General features: G+C 42.1%; 3 protein-coding genes across 18 annotated transcripts in view; 1 reads left to right on the top strand and 2 right to left on the bottom strand.

Moving 5' to 3' along the window:
• SLC5A12 (solute carrier family 5 member 12) overlaps window positions 1-4,617 on the top strand; it is a 45,323-nt gene extending 40,706 nt beyond the window's left edge. The window contains exon 15 of the mRNA XM_069091308.1: window positions 190-4,617. Coding sequence (XP_068947409.1) covers window positions 190-339 — 150 coding nt within the window. The 3' untranslated portion in view covers window positions 340-4,617. The remainder of the gene's footprint in view (window positions 1-189) is intronic.
• BBOX1 (gamma-butyrobetaine hydroxylase 1) overlaps window positions 1-23,316 on the bottom strand; it is a 519,348-nt gene that overhangs the window by 414,163 nt on the left and 81,869 nt on the right. The gene's annotated exons all lie outside the window — the stretch shown is intronic.
• Window positions 14,099-23,316, bottom strand: part of ANO3 (anoctamin 3) — a 538,169-nt gene continuing 528,951 nt past the window's right edge. For all 16 annotated transcript variants that reach the window (XM_069091310.1, XM_069091311.1, XM_069091318.1 and 13 more), the window contains one exon: window positions 14,099-17,237. In XM_069091310.1, coding sequence (XP_068947411.1) covers window positions 17,055-17,237 — 183 coding nt within the window. In that variant the 3' untranslated portion in view covers window positions 14,099-17,054. The remainder of the gene's footprint in view (window positions 17,238-23,316) is intronic.

Genomic DNA, 23,316 nt, shown 5'->3' with positions numbered 1-23,316 from the left:
CCTAAGTTTTCAAGGGGGAATTTTCCCATCTCTTACCTTGTGGCCTCCACAGTAGCTTTATTCTGGGGTCTTATGGTCTCTTGGGTTTCTGGAGCTTGTAGTTCTAAATGCCATCCCTCTTCTATGTGCTGGAATGGTTAATTACTGCTTTAGGGAGAAACCATGAAATTTTCCTTTCATTTTTCTCAGGACAGTCTTGAAAAAGATGCTGCCTGGAAACAAGGAACTGAATCTGCGCTGCAGAATGGACTGAAAGACAGTCAGGACCATCTCCCTGGCTATAACCCTGATGAGAAAAGTTATACTAATCAGGCTGCTGAAAAAGCCACCCATTTGTAGGGACTAAAGTCTGCCTCATGGCCCACTGCTTGTTTCTTCACTGCCATCCGCAATGTAGACACAGAGATAAAAAAACACGCCTATATATCTGTAGAGATAGCCCACTCCTCTTTAAAACTACCAGTCTTGGGGCAGCTAGAGATTGAACACCAGCCCTGGAGTTAGAAGGACCTGAGTTCAATGCTGGCTTCAGACACTTGACACTTACCCGAGGCAAATCACTTAACTCCAATTACCTCCAAAACAAACAAAAAAAACTACCGGTCTTACTTCTGGGATTCTAGCTGGTTGGTAGAAAAGTGTAGCCGTGCTTCAAAGCAGTACACATTTCACATACATATTGAAGTTTGTTTAAGAATATAAATTATGTAGATAGGAGACTCTTTTCCCGAGCATGCTGTGCTTCAGAAGCTACCTTTTTTCTGTCCCTGCCACTCCCTTCATGATCACACCTCAATTACAGTTGGTTTGAAGTTCATCAGAACCCTCAAAATTGGAAGGAACTTCAAGACATATTGCCCACCCTTCTGACAAAATCCCTGAGCAGCAGGCACCAAGACTCAGCTTTGAAGAATTCCAGTAAGAGAGAGCTCACTCCTCCATGAGGCAGTCCATTCAATTATTAGACAATTGCTAGTAATCCTTCCTTTATAGTAAGATAAAACCTGTCTCACTACTTGAGTGTTACTTCCACATGATGGCATGGTACATGCTGTGGGAAGGGGGTGCTGGATCTGGAATCAGAGGATGGGTCCAAATCCTGACTCTACCGCTTACCACCTGTGTGACTTTAAGCAAGTCATTTCACCTCTCGTTATTAAGTTCTTTTCTAACTCTAAGGCAATGAGGCTATCACAGCCCTTCCCATACTTTAAGCCTGGAATCATGCCTACTCCTAAGATATCTCTTCCCCAAAGTACACTAGTCCCAATTTTTTTTACTACACAAGGGGTTAGAATACATCTCCTTAATATGATATTTACATATATGCCTTCTGGATCACTAAAGATGGAGGTGTGTGTGAATATGTGATTTTATAATGAACTAGGGCTGAAACACTCAGAGCCACTGACCACTATTATGAGCCCTTTAACTCTCTTCTCTTCATTTCTATGCCCTTTGTCATGGTCATGTCAACTGAAGGTTGGGGATCAAGTGTGAGGGGAATATGGAGAAAAGTTACACACTGTCTTCTTAGTCTAGACATCTGGGAGAGGTGAAGATGATGGGGAGAAGTATGTTTAAATATGGCAATTGCTTTTCTATAGAAAACGAATGTTACCACTAACATCAACCTAAGAGATGATCTAATCCAGGGGTGGGGAACCTGCAGCCTCGAGGCCACATGTGGCCTATGAATCCAAACTTGACCGCATCCAAACTTCACAGAACAAATAATCCAATGGTCTAAGTTTATAGGTGAGGAAAATGAGACCCAGAATTGTTAAATTGTGACTAAGGTCACACAGGTGCTTAATAGCATAGCGAGAGCTAGAACCTAGATCTCAGGACACCAAATTAGGCACTCTTCCCTCCATAATATTGAAGTCAAACTAGGGGTGGCTAGGTGGTGCAGATACTTATTACTTACTAGGTGTGTGACCTTGGGCAAGTCACTTAATCCCAATAGCCCTGCCCTTCCCCCTCCAAAAAGCAAACAAAAAAAAAAAAACAAAACAAAAAAGAAAAAAAGAAGTAAAGCTGTATAATCTGAACCACATTAAAATGTAATTGGGAAATATTTAGTAAAAACAAATGCAAATACAATACAATATAGATAATATTGATTTGTGGTTTTCTCAGTCAATATGCAACAGGTAGAGGTTTCTATTACAGTTTGATATTACTTTTCAACACCATGGTATCTTCTACTCTCTACCAAGCTACTATGAAACATTGCTTTCTGACCTCAGCAACCATACTTTGTTAAAGAGGGAGATTAAACGGATCAACCCTACTTGTATGACAGGGTTTTGGAAAACTATGGGTAAAGAGAGGAGCGAGGAGTCAGTCAGGCCCTTTTTCCTTCTGGCTGTTAACTAGTCCCCAAAGTTATGTATGCCCACATTCCACCTTCTCTTTTCACTACTAGGCTCAAGCAATGCCTGGGTATGATCAAAGGCAAACACATTCAGACTTGACACATAGAAAGGCAAAGTTTTGAATCCCACAAACATTCAGTAAGAAGCGAAGTGTTAGTAATTGGAGGACATACAAGGATGAAGTAAAACTGCCCCTGCCTCCATGGAGCTCAGGATCTGATTGAGGGATAGGATAGATATTCAGATAAGTGTAATACGAAATCATGAATGGTAAATGCAAGAGAAGGGAATTCATCAGGTGTTTTGGGAAATCTAGGGGTGGAGAAAGGATGGTTCCTGAATGGAACATCAAGTATGGCTTTGTGGGAGAGATGGCATTTAAGCAAAGCCTTAAAGGATGGGTAGAATTTCAAGGGGCACAAATGGGGGGAGCAAGGGAAGTCATTCCAGACATATAGGATGGTGTCCATAAAGAAAGGATTGCACAGAACATGGACAGAGCACTTGCTCAGGAGTGTAGAGTTAGTAAATATCACATCAGGCCTATTGATTCCAAGTCCAGTCTTCTATTCACTTGGAAAGGCAAACTAGGTCACCTTTTGCCTCATTTCTTACTTAGCCTTTAATTATAGAATGGGTGCTGCCTCAGATAAACTGAGACTTGGGAAAGATCTTAGCTTCAAAAGGCCAAGAATTTGGCCTTTTTATATACTATATAAATATGTGCATATATATGTAAACACAATATATAATACATATAATATACATGTACACATTATATATAATATATATACACTACATATGTGTGTGTGTGTGTGTGTGTGTGTGTGTAATAAATACTATTGCTATCTCCCACTGTATCAAGGGCCATCACCCCTCCTCCTGACTTATGCCTTGTCACCAGACTCAAATGACTCTGGAGGAGTGAGGCTGATGACTTTGCACAGCCCTGCCTCACTCAAATCGAATTCACTTGCAAATCTATACATTGCCCTCCGATACCATTGGTCCTTTCGGAGGTGGTTATGGAGGAGTGCCTGGAGTTTGCCTGTTTCTAGGCCACCATCTTGGCTCTGCCCCCATCATTGGTCCTCTTTGAGAATGAAGGACTAACAGCAGAGGCACTAGGCCATCGACCGAGGACCAAGATAAGTAGGAGTCTAAATGCCAACAGAGATCAAGACAGATTTTTTTTTTTGCTTTTTGGAGGGGGAAGGTAGGGCAATTGGGGTTAAGTGACTTGTCCAACGTCACACGGCTAGTTTTGTGTTAAGTGTCTAAGGAAAGATTTGAACTCAGGTCCTCCTGACTCCAGGGCCGGTGCTCTATACACTGTGCCACCTAGCTACCCTAGCAAGACAGATTTACACAGGTCAAAAATGAATGGCTTGGGCCCATAGAAAAGCATTGTCAGAACTCCAAGCAGCTAGTCTAGAAAAGTGGTATTATGGAATTTATAACTGGAAAAGACCTCAAAGCTCATCTAGTCCCATGCTTTCATTCTACATGTAACAGGACTGGGCTCTCATTGGCCAATCTCAAGCCTGCATTACATACAGATGAGGAAACTGAGGCCCTGATATCAAGTGACTTGATTTGCCTAAGGCTTCCTAGGTAGCTGAGCCAAAATTTGAACTCATGCCTTCTAGTTTTCAATCCAGTGGGCTTCCTAATAAATCAGGCTGGTTCAGGAAGCAGGGGGTCAGTACATGTGAAAGGAGGGATCTGGTTTGGGGACTCAAGGCCAGTGAGATTCCTGTAAGGCTGAGTTTTTTTTTTTTTAAATACATGGTTCTGACCAATAAAACACCCAAGGAAACTTGATCCAAGGGAAGGGGCCCTTTCTTCCTTTCTGTACTTTCCAACCACGTCATTTCTGGCTCCACATCTGCCTGGGTGAGGAGTGCACCTGACCTTGTAATAAGAGCTTCTGTTGGAGGTTTTACATGCAAAGGAAAAGAGTCTGGGATAGAATTGAGCTTAAAAGACAGGTGTGGGTTCATTTCATATCAGATCGCTAATTGTCTAAAATCAAATCAGGGCAGTAATGGGATAAATTCGGAGTCAGGAGGAGTTATGTTCAAATTTCACCTCAGTTCAACACAGTTGTATTACCCAGGAAAAAATCAGCCTCAGTTTTCTCCTCTGGAAAAGGAGATGGAATAATGATAACACTTAGGAGGTTGTTGTGGTGACTGAAAGTGATAACAAAAATAAAATGCTTTGCAAATCCTAATGTACTATGTAACAACAACAGCTACTACCGCTACTAACTACAGCTGCTGCTGCTATTACTACCGCTATTGCTATAGCTACTGTTACTTCTGTCACTGCTGCTATTGCTGCTATTCCTGATACTGCTATCGCTACTATTATTTCCATTGTTGCTGTTGCTACTCTTACTATTCTTGTTGCTAGTGCTACTATTTCTATTGCTGCTAGTTCTACTACTGCTGCTGCTACTGTTGTTATTATCGCTACTACGGCTACAGCTATTTCTACTATTACTGCTACTGCTGTTGCTACTACTTCTTCTGATGCTATTGCTACTATTTTTTTTTAAGCAATTGGGGTTAAGTAACTTGCTCAAGGTTACACAGCCAGTTGTTTCTGGGTGGGTGCTAAGTGTCTGAGCCTGGATTCGATCCCCAGGTCATCCCGACACTGGAGCCGGTGCTCTTACTCGCTGTGCTACCTGGCCGTCTCTTGCTATTGCTACTACTAATAGTACTACTGCCGCTGTTACTGCTACCGCTATTGCTATTATTACTGCTACTCCTGTTGCCGCTACTACTTCTGGTGCTGTTGCTGCCGTTACTGCTGTTACTATTACTGCCCCTGCTACATACTAATATTAATACTGAATACTGCTATTACTATGACTACTCTTCCTACCACCACCACTATTATTATTATTTTAAAGGATAAAGAAAAAAAAAGCCTTGTGCACTTAGATATTATATCTTGTAATAGGGAGGGAGGAAGATGAGAGACAGAAGGAAAAGAAGATGAGAGAAGGAAGAGCATGGCATGAATGGAGAAAGGGCAGGAAAGAGAGTCTGGGTCTTGGAAAGTCAGAGAAAAAGATCAGGGAGAGTCAGCAAAGGGGAGTTTATTCTTTAAACAAATGTGCCCATGCGGGGTTGTGCTGGTTTGAGGACATAGCAATCGATTTTTGCCTACCCCACAATAATCAGGCGCTCCATTAAATATGAGCTGAGTTTAATTATAGAAACAATGATGAAAATAACAACACTTCAACAGCCTTGGCTAAAAGAGACATAAAGAAGATATTAATAACCAAACAGCCTCTAGTTTCCAAGGAATGATAACATAACTTATTGCCTAGCAGCTACATTAACACCCCTAAGGACACATAAATTGTATCAGATGGAGACTTTAAAGGCCACTGAGACAAATCCAGGATAATATGGGTCTAAGGAATATAGGGAGACTGAAGTTTTACACAATATTAAAGGGCCAGGGGAGGTGCCAACAGCTTTTCTATCATTAATTGGGCTTCCACGAGGGTAAGCTAGGTCTAGGGGTCAAGAAGCCATTTTGGAATTGAATAAGGAGCTTTCCCCAATTGCATTTTTTGTTCCTTGTGTCTTTAATCAGAGGGAGAATATTTTGTTATTTTAAAAAGTGATAGGCTTGGCATTGGGCCATGAATATTTAGGATATGGGGTGAGAATGGCAGTATAGCAATATGATGAAGAACATCTGGAAGTGTGGCCCAGGGGACTCTAATTATTTGTAATCTTCCATAGTTCTCCCTTTAGCTAACAATTGATTAATTTTATGACAATAATGTCATCCTTCAGAAGTTGAAGGGTCCAACAATGAAGAAATTCTATCCTGGACCTCATTCTCATCTCTTCCTCAGTCCTCCCAATGAGAGAGAGAGAGAGAGAGAGAGAGAGAGAGAGAGAGAGGCCACTCCTCTTTAAAATTTATCATAGGAAAGAAACAGAAAACAGAAAATCAGGAACAGTTTGTCCATAAATAGTGGGAAAGCAGGTTTCAAAGAAGATAAAAGTAAGATCTAATGACAATGGATACCTGACCTAGATATAAAGGGATAAATCAAAAGAAAATTAGAAGTACATAGAACATACTGCTTAGCAGACTTATGGATAGGAGAACAATTTATGAAGAAACAGGAGAGAGCATTGTGAGGTATAATATGGATAATTTTGATTACATTAAATTAAAAGATTTTTGTACAAATAAAACCAATTAGCCAAGATTAGAAGGAAAACAAAAATTTGAGGGAAGTAATTTTTATAGATAAATGTCTCATTTCTCAAATATATAAAGAATTTTGTCAAATTTAGAAGAACACAAGTCACTCCCCAATGGATAAATGGTCAAAGGATATATGAACCAGCCAGTTTTTGATGAAGAAATCAAAACTACATATAATCATATAAAAATTCTTTAAATCATTATTGATTAGAGAAATACAAATATAAACTACTTTGAGATATGATCTTATACCTATTAGATTGGCTATAATGATAGGTTGCCTTTACTTGGAGAATGGCTAAACAAGTTGTGGTGTATACTTGTAGTGGAATATTACTGTAGCAGAAGAAGTAATGAGCTGGTTGATTTTAGAAAAACATGGAAAGACTTCAATGAAATATTGGAAGGTGAAATGAGCAGTACCAATAGAACACTGTGTATAATAGAGATATTGTCCTAAGAACAACTTTGAATGATTAATTCATCTTGAGTATCATAAATGCTCAAACCAAATACAAAGGACCAAAGAAAGACACACTTCCCTCCTCCTAGATCAGCCTCATCTGACTTAAAAAAAAAACAAAAACAAACAACCCCTCTCCCCCCAAAAAAAAACCTTCTGTTCTGAACCCTGCCACTTTACTCCCTGAACCTGAACTTAGTCCACCCTCCCCCACTGTCCGCGACTGCCTTCAGGTCATTGATCAGGTCCAGGCTGCAAGACCCGATCTCACTGACACACCCCTGCAGAACCCTGACCTAATCCTCTTCACTGATGGCAGCAGTTTCTTGTAGGAAGGGATATTCAGGGCTGGTGCCTCAGTAGTGTCCTCCCCATCTCTCTCAGTCCTGTGATCATCCCACCTCCCTCCTGGGTCCTCTGCCCAATGTCTGGAGCTCGTTGCTCTGACCCAGGCTCTCAGCCTCTTGGAGGGAAAATCAACTAACATTTACACTGATAGCTGATATGCCTTTGCCACAGCTCTCCCGAACGCCGTCTCGTGACTGCGGCCACGAAGAGCCGGGCAGTAATCCTATCTCTTGTTGACTCTGTCTGGCTCCCCTCCCTCATTTCCATCATTCATTGTCCAGCCCATCAAGTGTGTGACACCCTAGAGACGGTAGGCAACCAAGCCGCAAATCTGGCTCCACCAAGCTGCTGACTCCTCCCTTTTCCCCAACGGTCTGTTCCCTTATGGAAATGCCCACTGTACCCAGTTTTCCCCTCCTATTCTAAAAAAGGATGCCTCCTTTTGCCCATAAATAAAAAAGGAAAAAAAAGAGGAGTCAGGTTGGTGGCTCCTCCCAGGAGATCGCCTCCTGGTACCTGAGGTTCTGGGGAGAGAATGGATAAGGCTTCACCTAGGGGAAAGAAAACTCGGTCTCCTAGAGAAGAAAGGTACTATATTCCCCATCTAAATGAGCACCTGTACCTGTCTAGCATTGTGAGTCCCTGGGGAGATCTAAATGAGCACCTGTCTAGCATTGTGAGTCTCTGTAAGACGTGTGCATGGGTGAATGTGAAACAAAAAAAATACAGGACCAGTGGGGGTCAGAGTAAGAGCGTTACAGCCAGGGACACACTGGAAGGTCGATTTCACTGAGACAAAACCACATGTGCAGGGCTACGGGTATCTCATTCCCTGTGAAAAATGAAACAGCCCTAATAGTAGCAAAAAACAAACAAAAAACCAAAAAACAACAAACTTATTAAGGAAATTGTCCCTCGGTTTGGCCTCCCCATGAGAAATGGGTCAGATAATGGACCAGCATTTGTAGCCAAAATATCACAAGAAATAGCAAAAGCTTTGGGAATTTCTTGGAAATTACACTGTGCATATCAGCCTCAGAGCTCCAGGTAGGTGGAAAGGGCAAACAGGACTCTGAAGGAGTTTCTCATCAAGCTTGTCCTGGAAACCCAGGAATCCTGGGTCACCTTTCTACCACTGGCCCTGATCAGAAGCAGATGCACTCCCAATAAATTAGGACTGACCCATTTGAAATTATGTTTGGAATTTTTTAATTTTTAAAAAGTCACCACCCATTCTTCCTCTAATCTGAGACGACCTAAACGCTGAAATCACTAACTCTCCCCTCATTAAGTTCCTATAGGGTCTGCAGGCGACTCAGAAAAAAAAAAAAAAACTCGTCCCCTCAGTCCATACCATCCTCCCAGTCCCAAGCTCAGTCTCAGCGCACCTGTTTCAACCTGGAGATTCTGTGCTGGTAAAGAAATTCACCACTATGAGTCTGGAGCTGAGGTGGAAGGGGCCACATGTTGTGATCCTCACTATACCCACTGCTGTCAAAGTGGACTCTATCCCCACCTGGCTCCATTATACCAGAGTGAAGCCTGCTGTCACCTCAGCATGGAAAGCAGAAGTCCACGAGGACCCCCTAAAGCTAAGACTTATCTGATCCTCTTCCTGATCCTCCTTTTACCTCCTTGTGTGGTCGCCCACAATCCCCATGCCGCCAGACCAAGCTACACTTGGATGGTAACCACAGGAAATGGATAATCCTGGACTTTCCAGAACCTGGAACACATACGGCTCCCCCTCAACTCCCTTTTCCCCCAGAACTGGACTATTTGGGGGCCCACCAGCAGATGCAGGCTACCTGCTCTGTTCAGATAAGGGATGCCCTTGCACCTGTGCTTGTGTCACAGCTTACCACATCTCCTCTTCTAGCCCCAGTGCCTCCCTGTGCTACAGGGCAGGCAGTAGCAGGGGTTCAGACCCATTGTTCCGAATCCATACAGTCGGGTCTGATCCCTGGCAATCCATGCTCGATCTCACCATTCAAAACCCCTCTGACCCCACCTGGGGAGTCTCGGTCTCTCGAGTGCTGGGAATCATAGTCCCTGAGGAGGAGGAGGAAGGGCAGGTGGGAAAGACAGTAGTACTGATTGTAACCAAGAAGCCTCCTGTGCCCCTACCGGATGGCCACTCCCTTGGTCCCATAGGGGTCTTGGCTATCCCTGCCCCAATAGGGAACCCTGATGTCCAAATCACAATACCAGCTGTCACTGCGTGGGCCCTGGTCAGGTCATATGTCCACCCATCTTCAAAGATTCAGGGATCTCACAATTTTCAGGTCCCCTTACTTACCCTCCTGTCAGCTGTTCATAAAACACTTAACAGCACTAACCACAAGATGGGAAAAGATTGCTGGATCTGTGTTGAATGTCATCCTCCTTACTATGTAGGGGTGGCACTAAATGCCTCAGTCTCCCCGACTTCCAACACAGAGCATTGTGAATGGGACCACCCTGACCCTTGGGGATGTACAGGGAACAGGTATCTGCCTCATATCATCCAGCACTCCTTTGTCCAGCTCTCAGTATAGCTCAATTTGTGTACAAACCCACGAGATTCGGGCCTCTAGCTCAGACTACTTTCCCGCCCCTCTAGGAGCCTGGTGGGCATGCCACGATGGCCTTACCCAGTAAGTCTCTGCTACAGTGTTCCTCAGAAAACAAAAACACACTGAGGGCCCCTGTGTATCCTAGTGGCCACAATTCCCCGGGTCACCCTTCTCCCAGGTGAACAAGGTTGGCATTACTTTTCCCCAGAAGGGCAACTGAACTACCACCGAAGGCGGGCAGTACCACTCCTCATTCCCATCTCAGTGGGCTTGGACCTTGTGGGTTCTGCAGCGACCAGGATGGCAGCCTTGATTAAGGGGGAGGTCAACTATCAGGCCTTAAGTACACAGGTAAATATTGACCTCTCCCACATAGAGCAGTCCATCTCAGTCCTGGAAAGACAGGTAGACTCTCTGGCAGAGGTAGTTCTCCAGAACAGCAGAGGTCTTGACCTTCTTTTTCTTAAACAGGGTGGCCTGTGTGCAGCCCTTGGTGAGGCTTGTTGCTTCTATGCAAACAATTCTGGAGTGGTGTGGGAGTGTCTGAAGTTGGTACGCCAGAATTTGCTAATAGACAAAGGGAGTTGGAAAAGTCTGAGAATTGGTATCAGTCCCTGTTCAGGACATCCTCCTGGCTCACTACATTGGTATCAGCCTTGGTTGGCCCTCTCCTCCTCCTGATTAGCCCTGACTGTAGGACCCTGTCTCATTAATCACTTTCTACAATTTGTCAAGTCCTGTGTCAACTCTGTTAAAACGTTAATTGTCAGGGACCCCCACTACCATCCTTTGGGAATGGAATTGGATAACCTGGATGATGATGTGGCTCCAGCCATGTCAAAGGTTTGACATAGCTACAAAGAAAAGTAGGGAATGTTGAGCACAACTCCACCCTTCCCTTCCCTAATTGATCTGTGAGCAGGAATTTTAGCACAACTCCACCCTTCCCTCCCCTAATTGATCTGTGGGCAGGAGTTTCAGTCTAGGGTAAAATCCCTGCTCCATTTTTCCCCATCCCCTGCCCTTCCCCCCCCCCTGCACCCCCTACCAGGTGTTCCCCATCTCCACTCATTCTGGGTTCCCTGTCCCTCAGCCTAGGGAAAAACTTTGTGGGCATGGGAAAATTCAAATATACACTGACCAATCACTGATTGTAGTTTCAGCTTATGTAACCTGACTATTGCAATCTCTTTAAAAACTGGAATATTGTTCATGCCAACTCACTTTCTGATATGGGTATGTGACCATCGCAGTCCCACGGTAATAAAATCCACTTCCAATTTTAATCTCGGGGATCTTCTGTCTCACTCCTTTATGCCCTACACTAGGTAGTAACAGAGTAGGGACTAGACTTCAGTTTAAAAGATGAACCTCCTTAGATGAAGAAACTGAGGACAAGAGAGGTTAAGTGATTTGGCCAGGATCACATTGCTAGTAAGTACTGGAGCTAGGATTTGAACCCATATCCTTTGACCCTATGGCTGGTGATCTCTTCACTATCCTCCACTGACTTTGTCTCCTAGTCCCAATGGACTTTCCATCCAAGTTCTCTGATTTTTTGGACAGCAACTCTCCATTCAGCATTGCAAATCAACTATCCAATCTTCTCTGTCAGGGTGAAGAGGGTCATCATAAAAATGATGAGGAATAGGATTAGGGGTGCTCGAGACCCCAAAATACCAACACACTGGGTCCTGCTGAATGAATTTGACTTAAGTTTTCTCTCAAGCAAAGAAAAGCAAAATTTGTTAAAAGTCCGCTATAATGGGTGGACTCTTAAGGGGCCTCAATGTCTGTGCTGCTTGCATTGGGCAAGAGGGCCAGAATCACCTGACAAAGAATGAGTCTGTGCTAAATCATACTCTGGCCTTCCTCCTCTCATGGAGGCAAGATGGGGTCAGATATACAGAAAGGTTGTGGGAGGAATCTAGGGGTGGCCTAGAGGAGTTTGGGGAGGGTTTACAGGAGGAATCAATGAGTTCAGACTCCAGTAATGAGTGATTAAGGGTAGGAAGTTGCTGGAGGCTACCTGGAGATGACAGACAATGGTGGCCTAGGCCAGTTCAAGGGTGCAACAGTTGATTTGGGTATAGATATTTTGGGAGGATCAAGGGTGGGGCTAGCTGGATAATGGAGGGCCAAGCTAGTAACAAAGGTTTGGGCAGAGCCACAACGAAACGCTTATGGCCTCATGTAAATGCCCTATGTGGGAAGATTCAAAGAGAGCTCAAGGGGGCTCCCAGAGTCTGTGCCTCATCTAGGGTAGCCATAACAAAAGTGAAATAGGAATATAACTAAAACAAGGCAGGCTTTTCAAGAGAAATAGCTTTAAGATGGTCTGCTCTGCATATTCACAGGAGTTCCCAGTCATTGGCTTCTTGGAAGATGCATTGCCAAAATCACATGACGATTTAAGGATAAAGAAATTAGGAAATAAATCTTTCTACATTTGGGTTGTAGGCCACCTAAACCAAATGAAATGATTTAGAGATGAGCAGGCTGCTAGGTGGCGCCACAGTGCACAGAGTACTGGGCCTAGAATCAGGAAGACTCATCTTCATGAGTTCAAATCCTGCCTCAGACATTTCCTAGCTGTGTGACCCTGAGCAAGTCACTTAACCCCTTTGTCTCAGTTTCCTCCTCTGTAAAATGAGCCGGAGAAGGAAATGACAAACCACTTCAGTATCTTTGCCAAGAAAACCCCAAATGGAGTCATAAAGAGTTAGACATAATTGAAAACAACTGAACAACAACCAAACCTTGATCTAAGGCAGAACTAGGAGCAATGGGCAGAATCCATAGAGAGGCAAAGTCAGGCTCCATAAAAGAACAAAAAATGTGCTAATAATGAAAGCTCATACAGAAGCACATTACTTAGCATTTCTATGTCCCTTTCAGATTTGCAGAATGCTTCAGATACTTTAGCCCACTTGATTCTCCAACACCCCAACTGACAGCCTGAGCTTGATTGAGCAACTCATTTTCCTTATCTATAAAATAAAGAAGTTGTAGATAAAAAGATAGATAAGGCATGCATTAAGTTCTTACTAGGTGTGGGGCAATGTATGCAAGATGGCGGCTGTTTTACAAGATTGTCAATGGGTCCAGCATTGACATTCATCTCGCATTTTATAGTGTTACACATTTACAAAGCATTTGACTGAAGTTTTATTTGAAACTTAAAGAACCATCATGGGATATCATCTCCATTTTACAGTTAAGGAAACTGAGGCTGAGAGAGGTTGTGACTTGTCTATGGTTCCTCAAGTAGTAAATGTCCAAGACAGAATTTGAACTCAGGCCTTCCTTGTCTCTAAGATCAGTACTAAATACATAATACCACTTAGATCCAGCAGTGTTTTGGAGATAGCTCTGACTGAAAAGAGTCAATTGCTAAATCTTCAGAGTGAATATTTACACCTTAGAAATTTGCAAACCCTACAAATCAGGCCTTGATGCACCATTCTATTGATTGTCTCTAGACTAAGGAAATTGATGGCAAACATGTTAAAAATTCAGATTAAATTTAAGTGTGTTGTGCATTCTTCCCCTCCCCCCCAAGAGCTGGTTGTTAAACAACCCTTTCCATTATACCCCTTCCTAAATCCTACATTACTCAATATCATTTTAAAAGGGGGTGGGGTGGTCAGTAACACCTAGGTACAAGAAAGGTCTTGGGGCAGCCAGGTAGCACAGCGAGTAAGAGCACTGGCTCCACTGTTGGGATGACTTGGGGATCGAATCCAGGCTCAGACACTTAGCACTCACCCAGAAATATCTGGCCATGTAACCTTGAGCAAGTTACTTAACCCCAATTGCTTAGGGGCAGCCAGGTGGCTCAGCAAGTAAGAGCACTGGCCCCAGTGTCAGGATGACCTGGGGATCGAATCTGGGCTCAGATTCTTAGCACCACACCCAGAAATAACTGACTGTGTAAACTTGAGCAAGTTACTTAACACTGATTGCTTTAAAAAAAAAATAGAAAGGTCTTATGTGTGCTGACTAAATTGCCTCTTTTGGGAGAGATAATAATTTGGAAATCACAACCTGCATCATCCCTTGTTTGGTAGCAATTGCAACAAAAACATAATGGAGAAGAATTGTCATAGTAAATAATAATTTATTGATTGAAAAAAGACTCCTGTTCATCCCACTCTAGCATGACATTATGCGAGGCGTCACAGACACATTTTAGAATTGTGGTGTTCAAATGCCATGCCTGATCATGCATTCTCTCAATTTCACCCCCAAAGTGCATGCATAGAACAAGAGGATCATAGAATCAATCAGCTACAATCTCAAAGAAGTTTTCCACAAACTTTGATTTGGAAAGAAGGCCCAGGAGCTTTGGACAGCTTGACAAGGCAGCCCACATGCATAGGTATGGATCAATTGTTTGCAAAAAACATTGATGTAGGATATGAAAAATATATTTTGACTGCATTCATGTAATACAGAATTCCTGAGAAGAATGTGTGCTGTATATCTTTGTAAAATAATGTGCATTCTAGATAAAAAACCACATGCTTGACTATTCAGCCAAGCATGTCTGTTAACTAAAGCATTATTGATCTGTCACTGAATTCACAGACCTTCAATGATTTCTGAAACACTGCCCATCAATAATCCAATATAGTTCTTTTTAGGATCTAGTGTTGCTGTTATCAGTCAGGGAAAATTTTAGTATTGTTTTATCTGTCTTTCAATTCCCCCTCCCCACTTTATTTTTTAGGTTCAAGAAATAGTTAATAATTGAAAAACTTTTTTCAAATAAAATATTATCTATTTTTCTTTTTTTAATCAGCATTTTGTGTCAGATTTTTAAAAACATCAAATACATACTCTACATGGTTTGGGGGCATTAGGCAGGAAACTAGCTAAAGAAACCACAATGACAAACCTTCCACATTGTTTTGTGCTGGGGGCCAAGTTTCAGAGAAAGGCTATTTCTGCCTTGTGCCCACTAAGACCCTTTGAGGTTTGGTACATAAAGGTGACATATAAAATTTAACTGGGCACAGAATCTAGGTGAGCCACCCCCCCCCCAAAAGGTGTATACATAAAACCAATTAGGAAGAAAAGATAGTCTTCTATAAAATGTTGGAGCTAAAACTCATGGATGGAATTTATGGTGGTTGCTGGATAAATTTAAAACAAAAGCAGGAAACTTAGAGAGGGAAAAGAGGCCGATCTTTGGAGCAGATGAGATAGAGAATAATCCCCCAGCTCTAATGAACAGGGCATGAGCTTGGCTGTTCAATAAAAAACTGAAAAGTTCATATGTATTTTCACTATTATTTATTGGCATTCTTCTAAAAGTAAAGGGGGAAAAGAGGAAAGATCATTTTAGTATCATTCTTATGGAAACAACTTCGAAGAATAAGAAACTTCATTCTAATATCTGCATCTGACAGAGCTATGGAAAATTCAATTTACATAACTGCCATTCTCAATTCCCCAACATATTTCTGGAAACTTTTGGAAATAATTTTGCCTAAGAACAAAGGCTGAAATGAAGTCTAAAAAGTACATTATTATTGTAAAGATTTCCTACAAAAAACTGGGGATTAGCTTGGATTTTTTTTAAGGATGAGGAAGGGAATTGTCCTGATTTTTTCATGCTTCTCTCCTCCAATGGACACCACAGGGTAGCCATTCTACTGGCTTTAGGTGAATGCCCTATGGTATTGGTTTATTGTAATTCACTAAGGCCCTTCACATTGAAATCATCTGATCTCAAACTGACCCTGACTTTTGCTCCTATAGCCCTACACACAAAGCCAACGTGTACCTTCTTCCTTAACTTCCATTATGTTTTGTGTGATGTCTCAAAAATAAAACAAAGACAGTTGATTTTAGAAGAAAGCAAAGCTCACAGATATCTAATTCTAGCCATAATACTTAGTTACATTCATGCATTGAGAGAGAGTTGCATACATCTCTAAAAGAGGAGCCAGACCCGTGCAGATTGTCCAGCTTCTCTTTCCCTGAACAAAGAAGACAAAAGGGCATGATCTAGAGTGGGTCTTGTGGCCAAATGAGCTAGAAATTGCACACTGTTGATGAACCACTATACAACAAAAAAAAAGGAAAATAATATATTTACACAATTTCAAGGTGACGTTCTGGGATAGCTTTCCCAACAGATTAAAAGGAAAACTCACATTAACCTTATGCTAAAAAAGTAGGCCAAGTCAGAACTTCAGCCCTTTCTTTTTTGAGTGGCATAGAAAATGCCAATCTTCTCTTTGATGTAGGGGACTCCAGCCACTTTTTATGAAAATAAAAATAACATTCGGCCGAGCCACACCACTCATAAAAGACATTGGGTCCAGGCAGTGTTGTTCTTCTTTTCTTCCAATGGGTAGCACAGCCATCAGATTTATAGGTTTATTATTATTATTTTTTGGTGTAATCTTGAAAAAGAGACAAAGGATAAATGCCATGCAATTTTTTAACTGCATAGTCAACATTCAACAGCGCATTTTCCATTGCGGCACACAGAATGACAGGAGAGGCCAGGGCAACTCAGACTGAACAGGAAGTCTGCAGGAAGGAGGACATCAAGTAACAGCAGCCAAGGCAATAGCTCCTTTGACTCCTTTTATGGTAAGCTTCACAACTCAACTGAGCAATGGGCAGGGAAGCTAGAGGAGCAGAGACCATGTGGTGATGTTCAGCATGCTCTCATTGTGAACATCTACACGGTACACTTGCCAGGCTCAGAACTCCAACCTTGTTTGACTGGCCTAGAAATTCCCCAAAGCCCGGTGCTTTAGGGAAGATTCTGAGACTCTTTTATTGGCTCCCATAAGTCCGTGCTGATCTGAGCACACAGCCACACTGGGTGGGGGCTCTTCTTTGGCCTCCTCAGGAGCCTGGATTTCCCAATTTATAGAAAAGGCTGTGATACAATCATTCCCCACCCAGTCCCCAGTCCCCAGTTTCCACACATATTCAGCTGTGTGCTTCCGCATGAGTCTCTGCAGGGAACAGGAAGGTCATAGTCTTCCATCCCCACCGATAGCTCAGTCTCTCCTGGGGCTCTGGGATCAGCTAAGGCCACTCTTGGTGATACTGCTTCCCATGACATTTCCGCTGTTTCTGCAAATGCTCCAGCTCGGCATCATACATCATTTCTTGGACTAAGTACTTCTCCCGCCTCACTCGATCCGATAAATCTTTGGGCATGTCAGGAATCAGGTAAGCAATGAAAGACTTTATTCCAAAAACCAGGTGCTGAAAGTGAAAAAAAAAAGTGGGGAGAGACAGTTTTTGAAGACTTGAGAGAAACAACTGCAAAACCAACCAAGCACATGCCAGGGCAGATCACATTGCCCCAGGAACCTATGAGACAAGACTGAGAGTTCAACTGAACCAGACTGAAGTGAAGGAGGAAAGGATAGTGAGTCTGGACACCAGGGTTCTAATCCTGGGGCTGTTACTGACAAGCTATGTGATCCAGTCCCTTTCATTCTTAAGGTCTGCTTCCTTATTTGTGGGAGGGTAAAGGGCAGGGATCTGTGATCTCATTGGCTGTGATTTCATTGAGAGAGAGAGAGAGAGAGAGAGAGAGAGAGAGAGAGAGAGAGAGAGAGAGAGAGAGAGATCAAAGGGGAGGGCGCTCCCTCTACCAATTCAGTTTGGCACCATCACTTCCACTGTAAAAGTTTCTCATGGCCTTCCTACAGGTACCTAGCCACTATGTGTTAGAAGCTGGACTCTCTCCCAGGTCTTCCTGATTCTGAGGTCAGTCTTTTCCATAATTACCCATAAAATGTGAATAATCCTGGCACCAACAGCCTTTTAGGATTTTGGTGAGGAAAATGCAAGGTAATTCTTCAAGGTTTTGTAAATGTATGCTATTATTCATTTTATTACTGATTTATTCCTTTTGGTTTACCTCAGTTGGGGAGGTAAGTGAGCAAACAGATTTATAATTTAGTGTCCTGCATATTGAAGGATTTTTTTTTATCAGTAGTGTTTTCTTTTCATTTGTCATTAAAAAAATGAGCTGAAGTTCAAATTTAGATTAATATGAGCTTCAAAAGGACAATTCCATAACAAGTTGATAGAATAAATGTACATGGGGCACCATGACAAAAATCCTGTCTTTTAAAAAATATCAAGACCTGACAATAAAAATGAGATGTGAATGTGACTACTGGAGCTCATGGAAACTTATCTCCAGTAGAAATTCAGGCCATGTACACGTAGCTGAATTCCACAAATGTTTATTAAGCAACTATTACCATGTTTCCCCAATAATAAGACCTATCCCGAAAATAAGCCCCCCCTTACTGTGTAAGATTCCTCTAAAATAAGCCCTCCCCTGAAAATAAGCCCTATTGAGATTGCTACTGTAGTGAAGGTGATCCCTTGTGCTACATGCTACATTACGGTACCCTCTGTATGCACCGTCCCCCCCGCCCCCCGGGTGAAACGCACGCTGCGCTCCGAGCTGCATCCAATCAGAGCTGTAGCAGTGAGTGCATCATCCTGTTCTTCCCCAGTGATTTGCTTGCTGGCGCCATTGAGAGCAGTGCCTCGGAGGAGAGCTGAGGCAGGACAACATAAAAACCCGGTATGTAAGCGGGAGTGAGGAGGCATGATGGAGGATAAAAAGGGCATGATGGAGGAAAAAAGAAGAACTCAGGGGGCATGATGGAGTGAAAAGAAGGACTGATGGTCATAATTTTATTATTCTGTCTGTTTTGACCCCCAGACATGAGTACAAGAAGGAAGAGCTATACTGTTGAGTATAAGAAAGCAATTGTAGAGGAGTCACATGGCAAGAATCTTGCAGTTTTCTGTAAAGAAAAACTTTTGGATCTTCGAATGGTCAGAAAATGGAGAGCAGATTATAATAACCTCAATCAACAGGTGGATGAGGGAAAAGGGAAAAAGCGCAGGTCTGGATCAGGTCGGCAGCCCTTATATCCTGACTTGGAGATCCTCATTGGTGAATGGATTGCTGACAGGAAGCAAAGGCCTTGGTTGTGCGCAGAGCTGATATTCAAGCATTTGCCCTTTCAATGGCACCAGAGTTTGAAATGGTCTCAGAAGGATTCAAAGCATCACAACACTGGTTGGACGGTTTCCTTCAACAGTATGAACTGTCCCTAAGAAGATCAACAACACTGTTTAAGCTGGAAGATGCTGAAGTTATTAAACGTGCACTTGCATTCAAGTCCTTTATTGATAGGATTGACATTTCCAAATACCAAACCTGCAATATGATTGCTATGGATGAAACTGCAGTGTTTATGGGACAAGGATCTCAAACAACAATTCATCACAGGGGTGCAATGTCAATCTACATTCCCACCACTGGCTATGAAAGTGCACGGGTCACCTGTGTTTTGGCAATTCGTTTGGATGGAAAGAAAGCCACACCTCTAATCATCAGTAAGGTCAAGAAAGATAAGATTGAACGTGTATCTGGCATTTACGTTCTTGAAACCGAAAAAGCCTGGTGTACACAAGCCGTTATAAGAAAGTGGGTTGATTTAATGCTGCCACTTGTTATGCGAGGTAACCAAAGAGGTCTGATAGTCTGGGATTCAGCCAGCACTCACCACGCTAGAGAAATGAAGAACTTCCTTGCAGAGAGAAGAATAGATCAAGTAATGATTCCTGCAGGAATGACTGCCTATCTCCAGACCCTTGATATTGCAATAAACAAGCCATTCAAGGACCATTTGTGCATGGAAGTCAATGACTACATTGAAAATAGAATGGAAAGAAATCAGTGTGGAAACTTTGTGAAGCCCTGTCTGCAAGAAGTCGTGACTTGGGTGAAGAAGTCATGGGATAAAATTACTGACAGCTGTGTCACCAAGGCACTACGAGCAGGTTACCTGGACAAGACATATTCATTTAAAGAGAGCTATATTGCTGGACATGACAGATTGGGTCCACTTCTTCTGAAGGAAATGGAGGCACAAGACATCCAGGACGGAATTCAGGGTATGGACACTTATGACGATGTTGTTGAAGAAGATGACATGATCATTATTGAATAAAGGTACATTTTTTTGTTCACATTTACCTGTTTATTAAAATTGCTGTCAATGTTCATTAAAATAAGCCCTCCCCTGAAAATAAGCCCTCTGGTGTTTTTCTGTCCAAAAAAATTAATGACAGTGTCTTATTATTGGGGAAACACGGTATGTGTGAAGGACTTGTATACCAAAGGCATGGGCCAACATAAGACAGATTCATCATATTTATACCTTCATTAGGATGAAGAGCATGGGTTCCTTCAAATCTTTGGGTATGAAGGTCAGACAATACTGTACGATGGGAGGCAGATAGGTACCACAGGAATCTGATCTATAAAGTAACCTTATTGGAGTTTAGGAGTCTTTTCTGAGGGAAGTTTCTTGCTACCATGCATTTCTGAAAATCTCTTCTGAAAACAGATGGCATTTTCCAGGGATTTAGGAATAAAAGTTTTCCAGAAAAAACAATGCATGCACAACACACATTAAAGTTTAATCTGTATCATTAACATTTTCTTCATCACTTTCTTAAGTCTAGACAATCGTAAACAATAAATCAAGTCCCGATTGGCAGCATTTGCCAATTTCTGAGATGTAAAGGCTCCCACTTAAAATTTAACAATCAGCTCTCATAAGCTGGCAAGAACTAATTTTAGCACATCTTTGAATTTTCCTAAATGAACAAGGTCAGTGTCACTGACCAATGAATCAGTATCAAATAAATCATAGTTATTATCATTTTTTTTTCTTTTTGGCCTATAATTATATTCATGTGGTAAGGTTCCAGAACAGGAAATCATTTTACTAATGGAGTTTCCCAGGATATGATGGGCGAGGTGATTCACCCAGGAACACACAGCCACAAAAGTCAAAGGAGGGACTTGAGACTTGGAGTCTTCTCTTACTCCAAGATTGACCCTCTATCCATCATACCATGCTGTGCCATGTAGGGCTAGTGAGACCATAGAATGTCTGGATTCAATGTCTTGTCCAATCTTCTCATTTTACAGAAGAGGAGACTGAGTTCAACAGTAGCAAACAGGGACAAATGACCTCTCCAATAAACCGATAAGGTAAACAGGGTAAACATTAGTCTCCTTATTTTACAGAAAGAAACAGAAAAAAATCAGGGAGGAAAAGTAACTATTTCAGAGTCTCACACCCTGAGTTACTGGTAGGACAGAGATCAAACCCAGAGCCTACCTAGAAGTCCATACTTATTTCCACTATACCCAAGGATGTGTCCTACAAGCAAAATAGCTATAGAACTCTATTATCATTTAAAATATTAACAAGATGGTCCAAATACTCCAAAATGGGCAGAAGTACACTGTTCTCACTCATTATACAATGGAACCTGACTTACTATACAACAATGTGGCTCAGTAGATCTCACTGTTCTGAGAGTAGGAAGGCCTGGGTTCAAATCCTCCTTCTGACAGTGACTGAGCTATGTGGCCATGGGCATGTAATAACCTCATATGGTTGTTGTGAGGTTTCAAGGAGATATGTTATGTAAATTACTTTGTAAACTTAAAAGCATGATATAAATGCTGATTTTTATATCTCTTACTGCCCTGGAGGCTTGGAACTTTCCAGGGCTCTGACTGGTGAGTTTTTTGTTTTTTTTTTCCTCTTCCCCAGATCCAGGTTTCTGCCTTATTTCCTGGCCATGTCCATATCTTTAGCCACTGTCAGTTAATTTAATGTATCATCTCCCATCATTAGATGGAAGCTTCTCCTGGCCAAAGAATGTCCTGCTGGATTTCATTTGTATCCCCAATTCTTAGCCTGGTCCACAGTAAATACTCATTAATCTTTGCACTGAATCTTTGATTTTATTGAATAGAGAACTCCCCAGGTGAAGAGGCTCCCTCTACCAATGCAGGTCATCACTTTCTTTGCAATTTATAATCCTGAAGAGTTGCCTTAACCTTATAGTGGATAAATGACTTGCTCAAGATCACAAGTATGTCAAAGGTGAGATGTGAACCCAGGTCTTGCTGACCTCATAGCCAACTCTTTAAGCCCTAGTGTAGTGACTATATGATGCTCTCTCTCTGGCAGGGGAATATAATCATGAAAGGATTGTCTTCTGAAGATTAACAATATGAACAATGGATTGAAGCAGGAAATGATGGTGGGTAACTCTACCAACTTTGAGTCTACTGAAAGCAATGCAACCTTGGCTTAAGGCAGTGACCAATGAAATGGGAAAAAAAAAAATGCCAGAGCTTCCAGGTCTGGACTGAGACAATGGCAGCTCCTCTTAGATAAATGCAATAGTTACAGAGGAGTGATTGTTTGTGGGGGTAGATGCAAATTTGTCCTGGATATATTTGATATGGAGTCAACTTAGTGAGAGTTTCCAGTAAGCAGCTGAAAAACAAGGGATATAGATGAGAGTAGAAAGGTTGTCTGTTGTAGGCTATGAATTTCCTGAAGACTGAGGCTAAGCTCACTTGAGCTCTTACCTGCAATCTATGGGTAGTCAATAAAAGTTTGATAACTAAGGAGTCATTGGCATAAAGAAGACAGAACTCTCTGAGTTGCAAAAACTCTTTGAGAATGAGCTGTGACCAGAACACAGAGGACTGCTTTTTAGGGGAGAGTCACAGCTAAGTGACAGGAGAAAAAAGGAAGACCGAGGAGGTGTCTAAAGAAGTGTGAGAAAAACTTGGAAACTGGCGCCCAACTAGATAAGAGTTTCAAGGAAGGGGTGGTAGAAGGACATCAAATGGTGAAGAAATGCCAGGGAGATGAGGACTGACAAATAGCCATTGACTATAGCATCTCTAATGAAGGAAACAAGCATTTATTAAGGAACTTCTATGTGCCTGTCATTGCTTTAAGAGCTTTAAAAATCTCATTGATCTTTACAACAACCCTCTGACATAGGTGCTATTCTGATCCCCCTCTTACAGTTGGGGAAACTGAGGCAGATGGCAGTTAAGTGACTTGCCCATGTCACAAAGCTAATAAATGCCTGAGACTGAATTTGAATTTGAGTATTCCTGACTCTAAACACAGCACCCTGTCCACTGGGCCACTTAACTGCAACTGATGGAGCTTTTAATTCACTACTAAAGCAGACATACTTATCCAGAATATACTGCCACCCTCTCAATCCCACCATGCACCCTAATATCAACTATTAAAAATTCTTCCTTTTCTTCAATGCCCAATTTATGTATCTTTCTTATCAAGTCTTGCCTGATCCTACCAACTGCAAAAGATTTCTGCATTCATCACATTTTTTCAAAGCACTTGACCTGGACTTGTCTTTCAGCCTTTCCATGATTTGTCTTCCACTG

The sequence above is a fragment of the Petaurus breviceps genome, unplaced genomic scaffold (genome assembly GCF_028583685.1).
Source record: "Petaurus breviceps papuanus isolate PSGF00001 unplaced genomic scaffold, PetGlider_PUasm1.0 188, whole genome shotgun sequence".
Taxonomy (NCBI): domain Eukaryota; kingdom Metazoa; phylum Chordata; class Mammalia; order Diprotodontia; family Petauridae; genus Petaurus; species Petaurus breviceps.
This window is presented reverse-complemented; position numbering and strand designations above follow the sequence as displayed.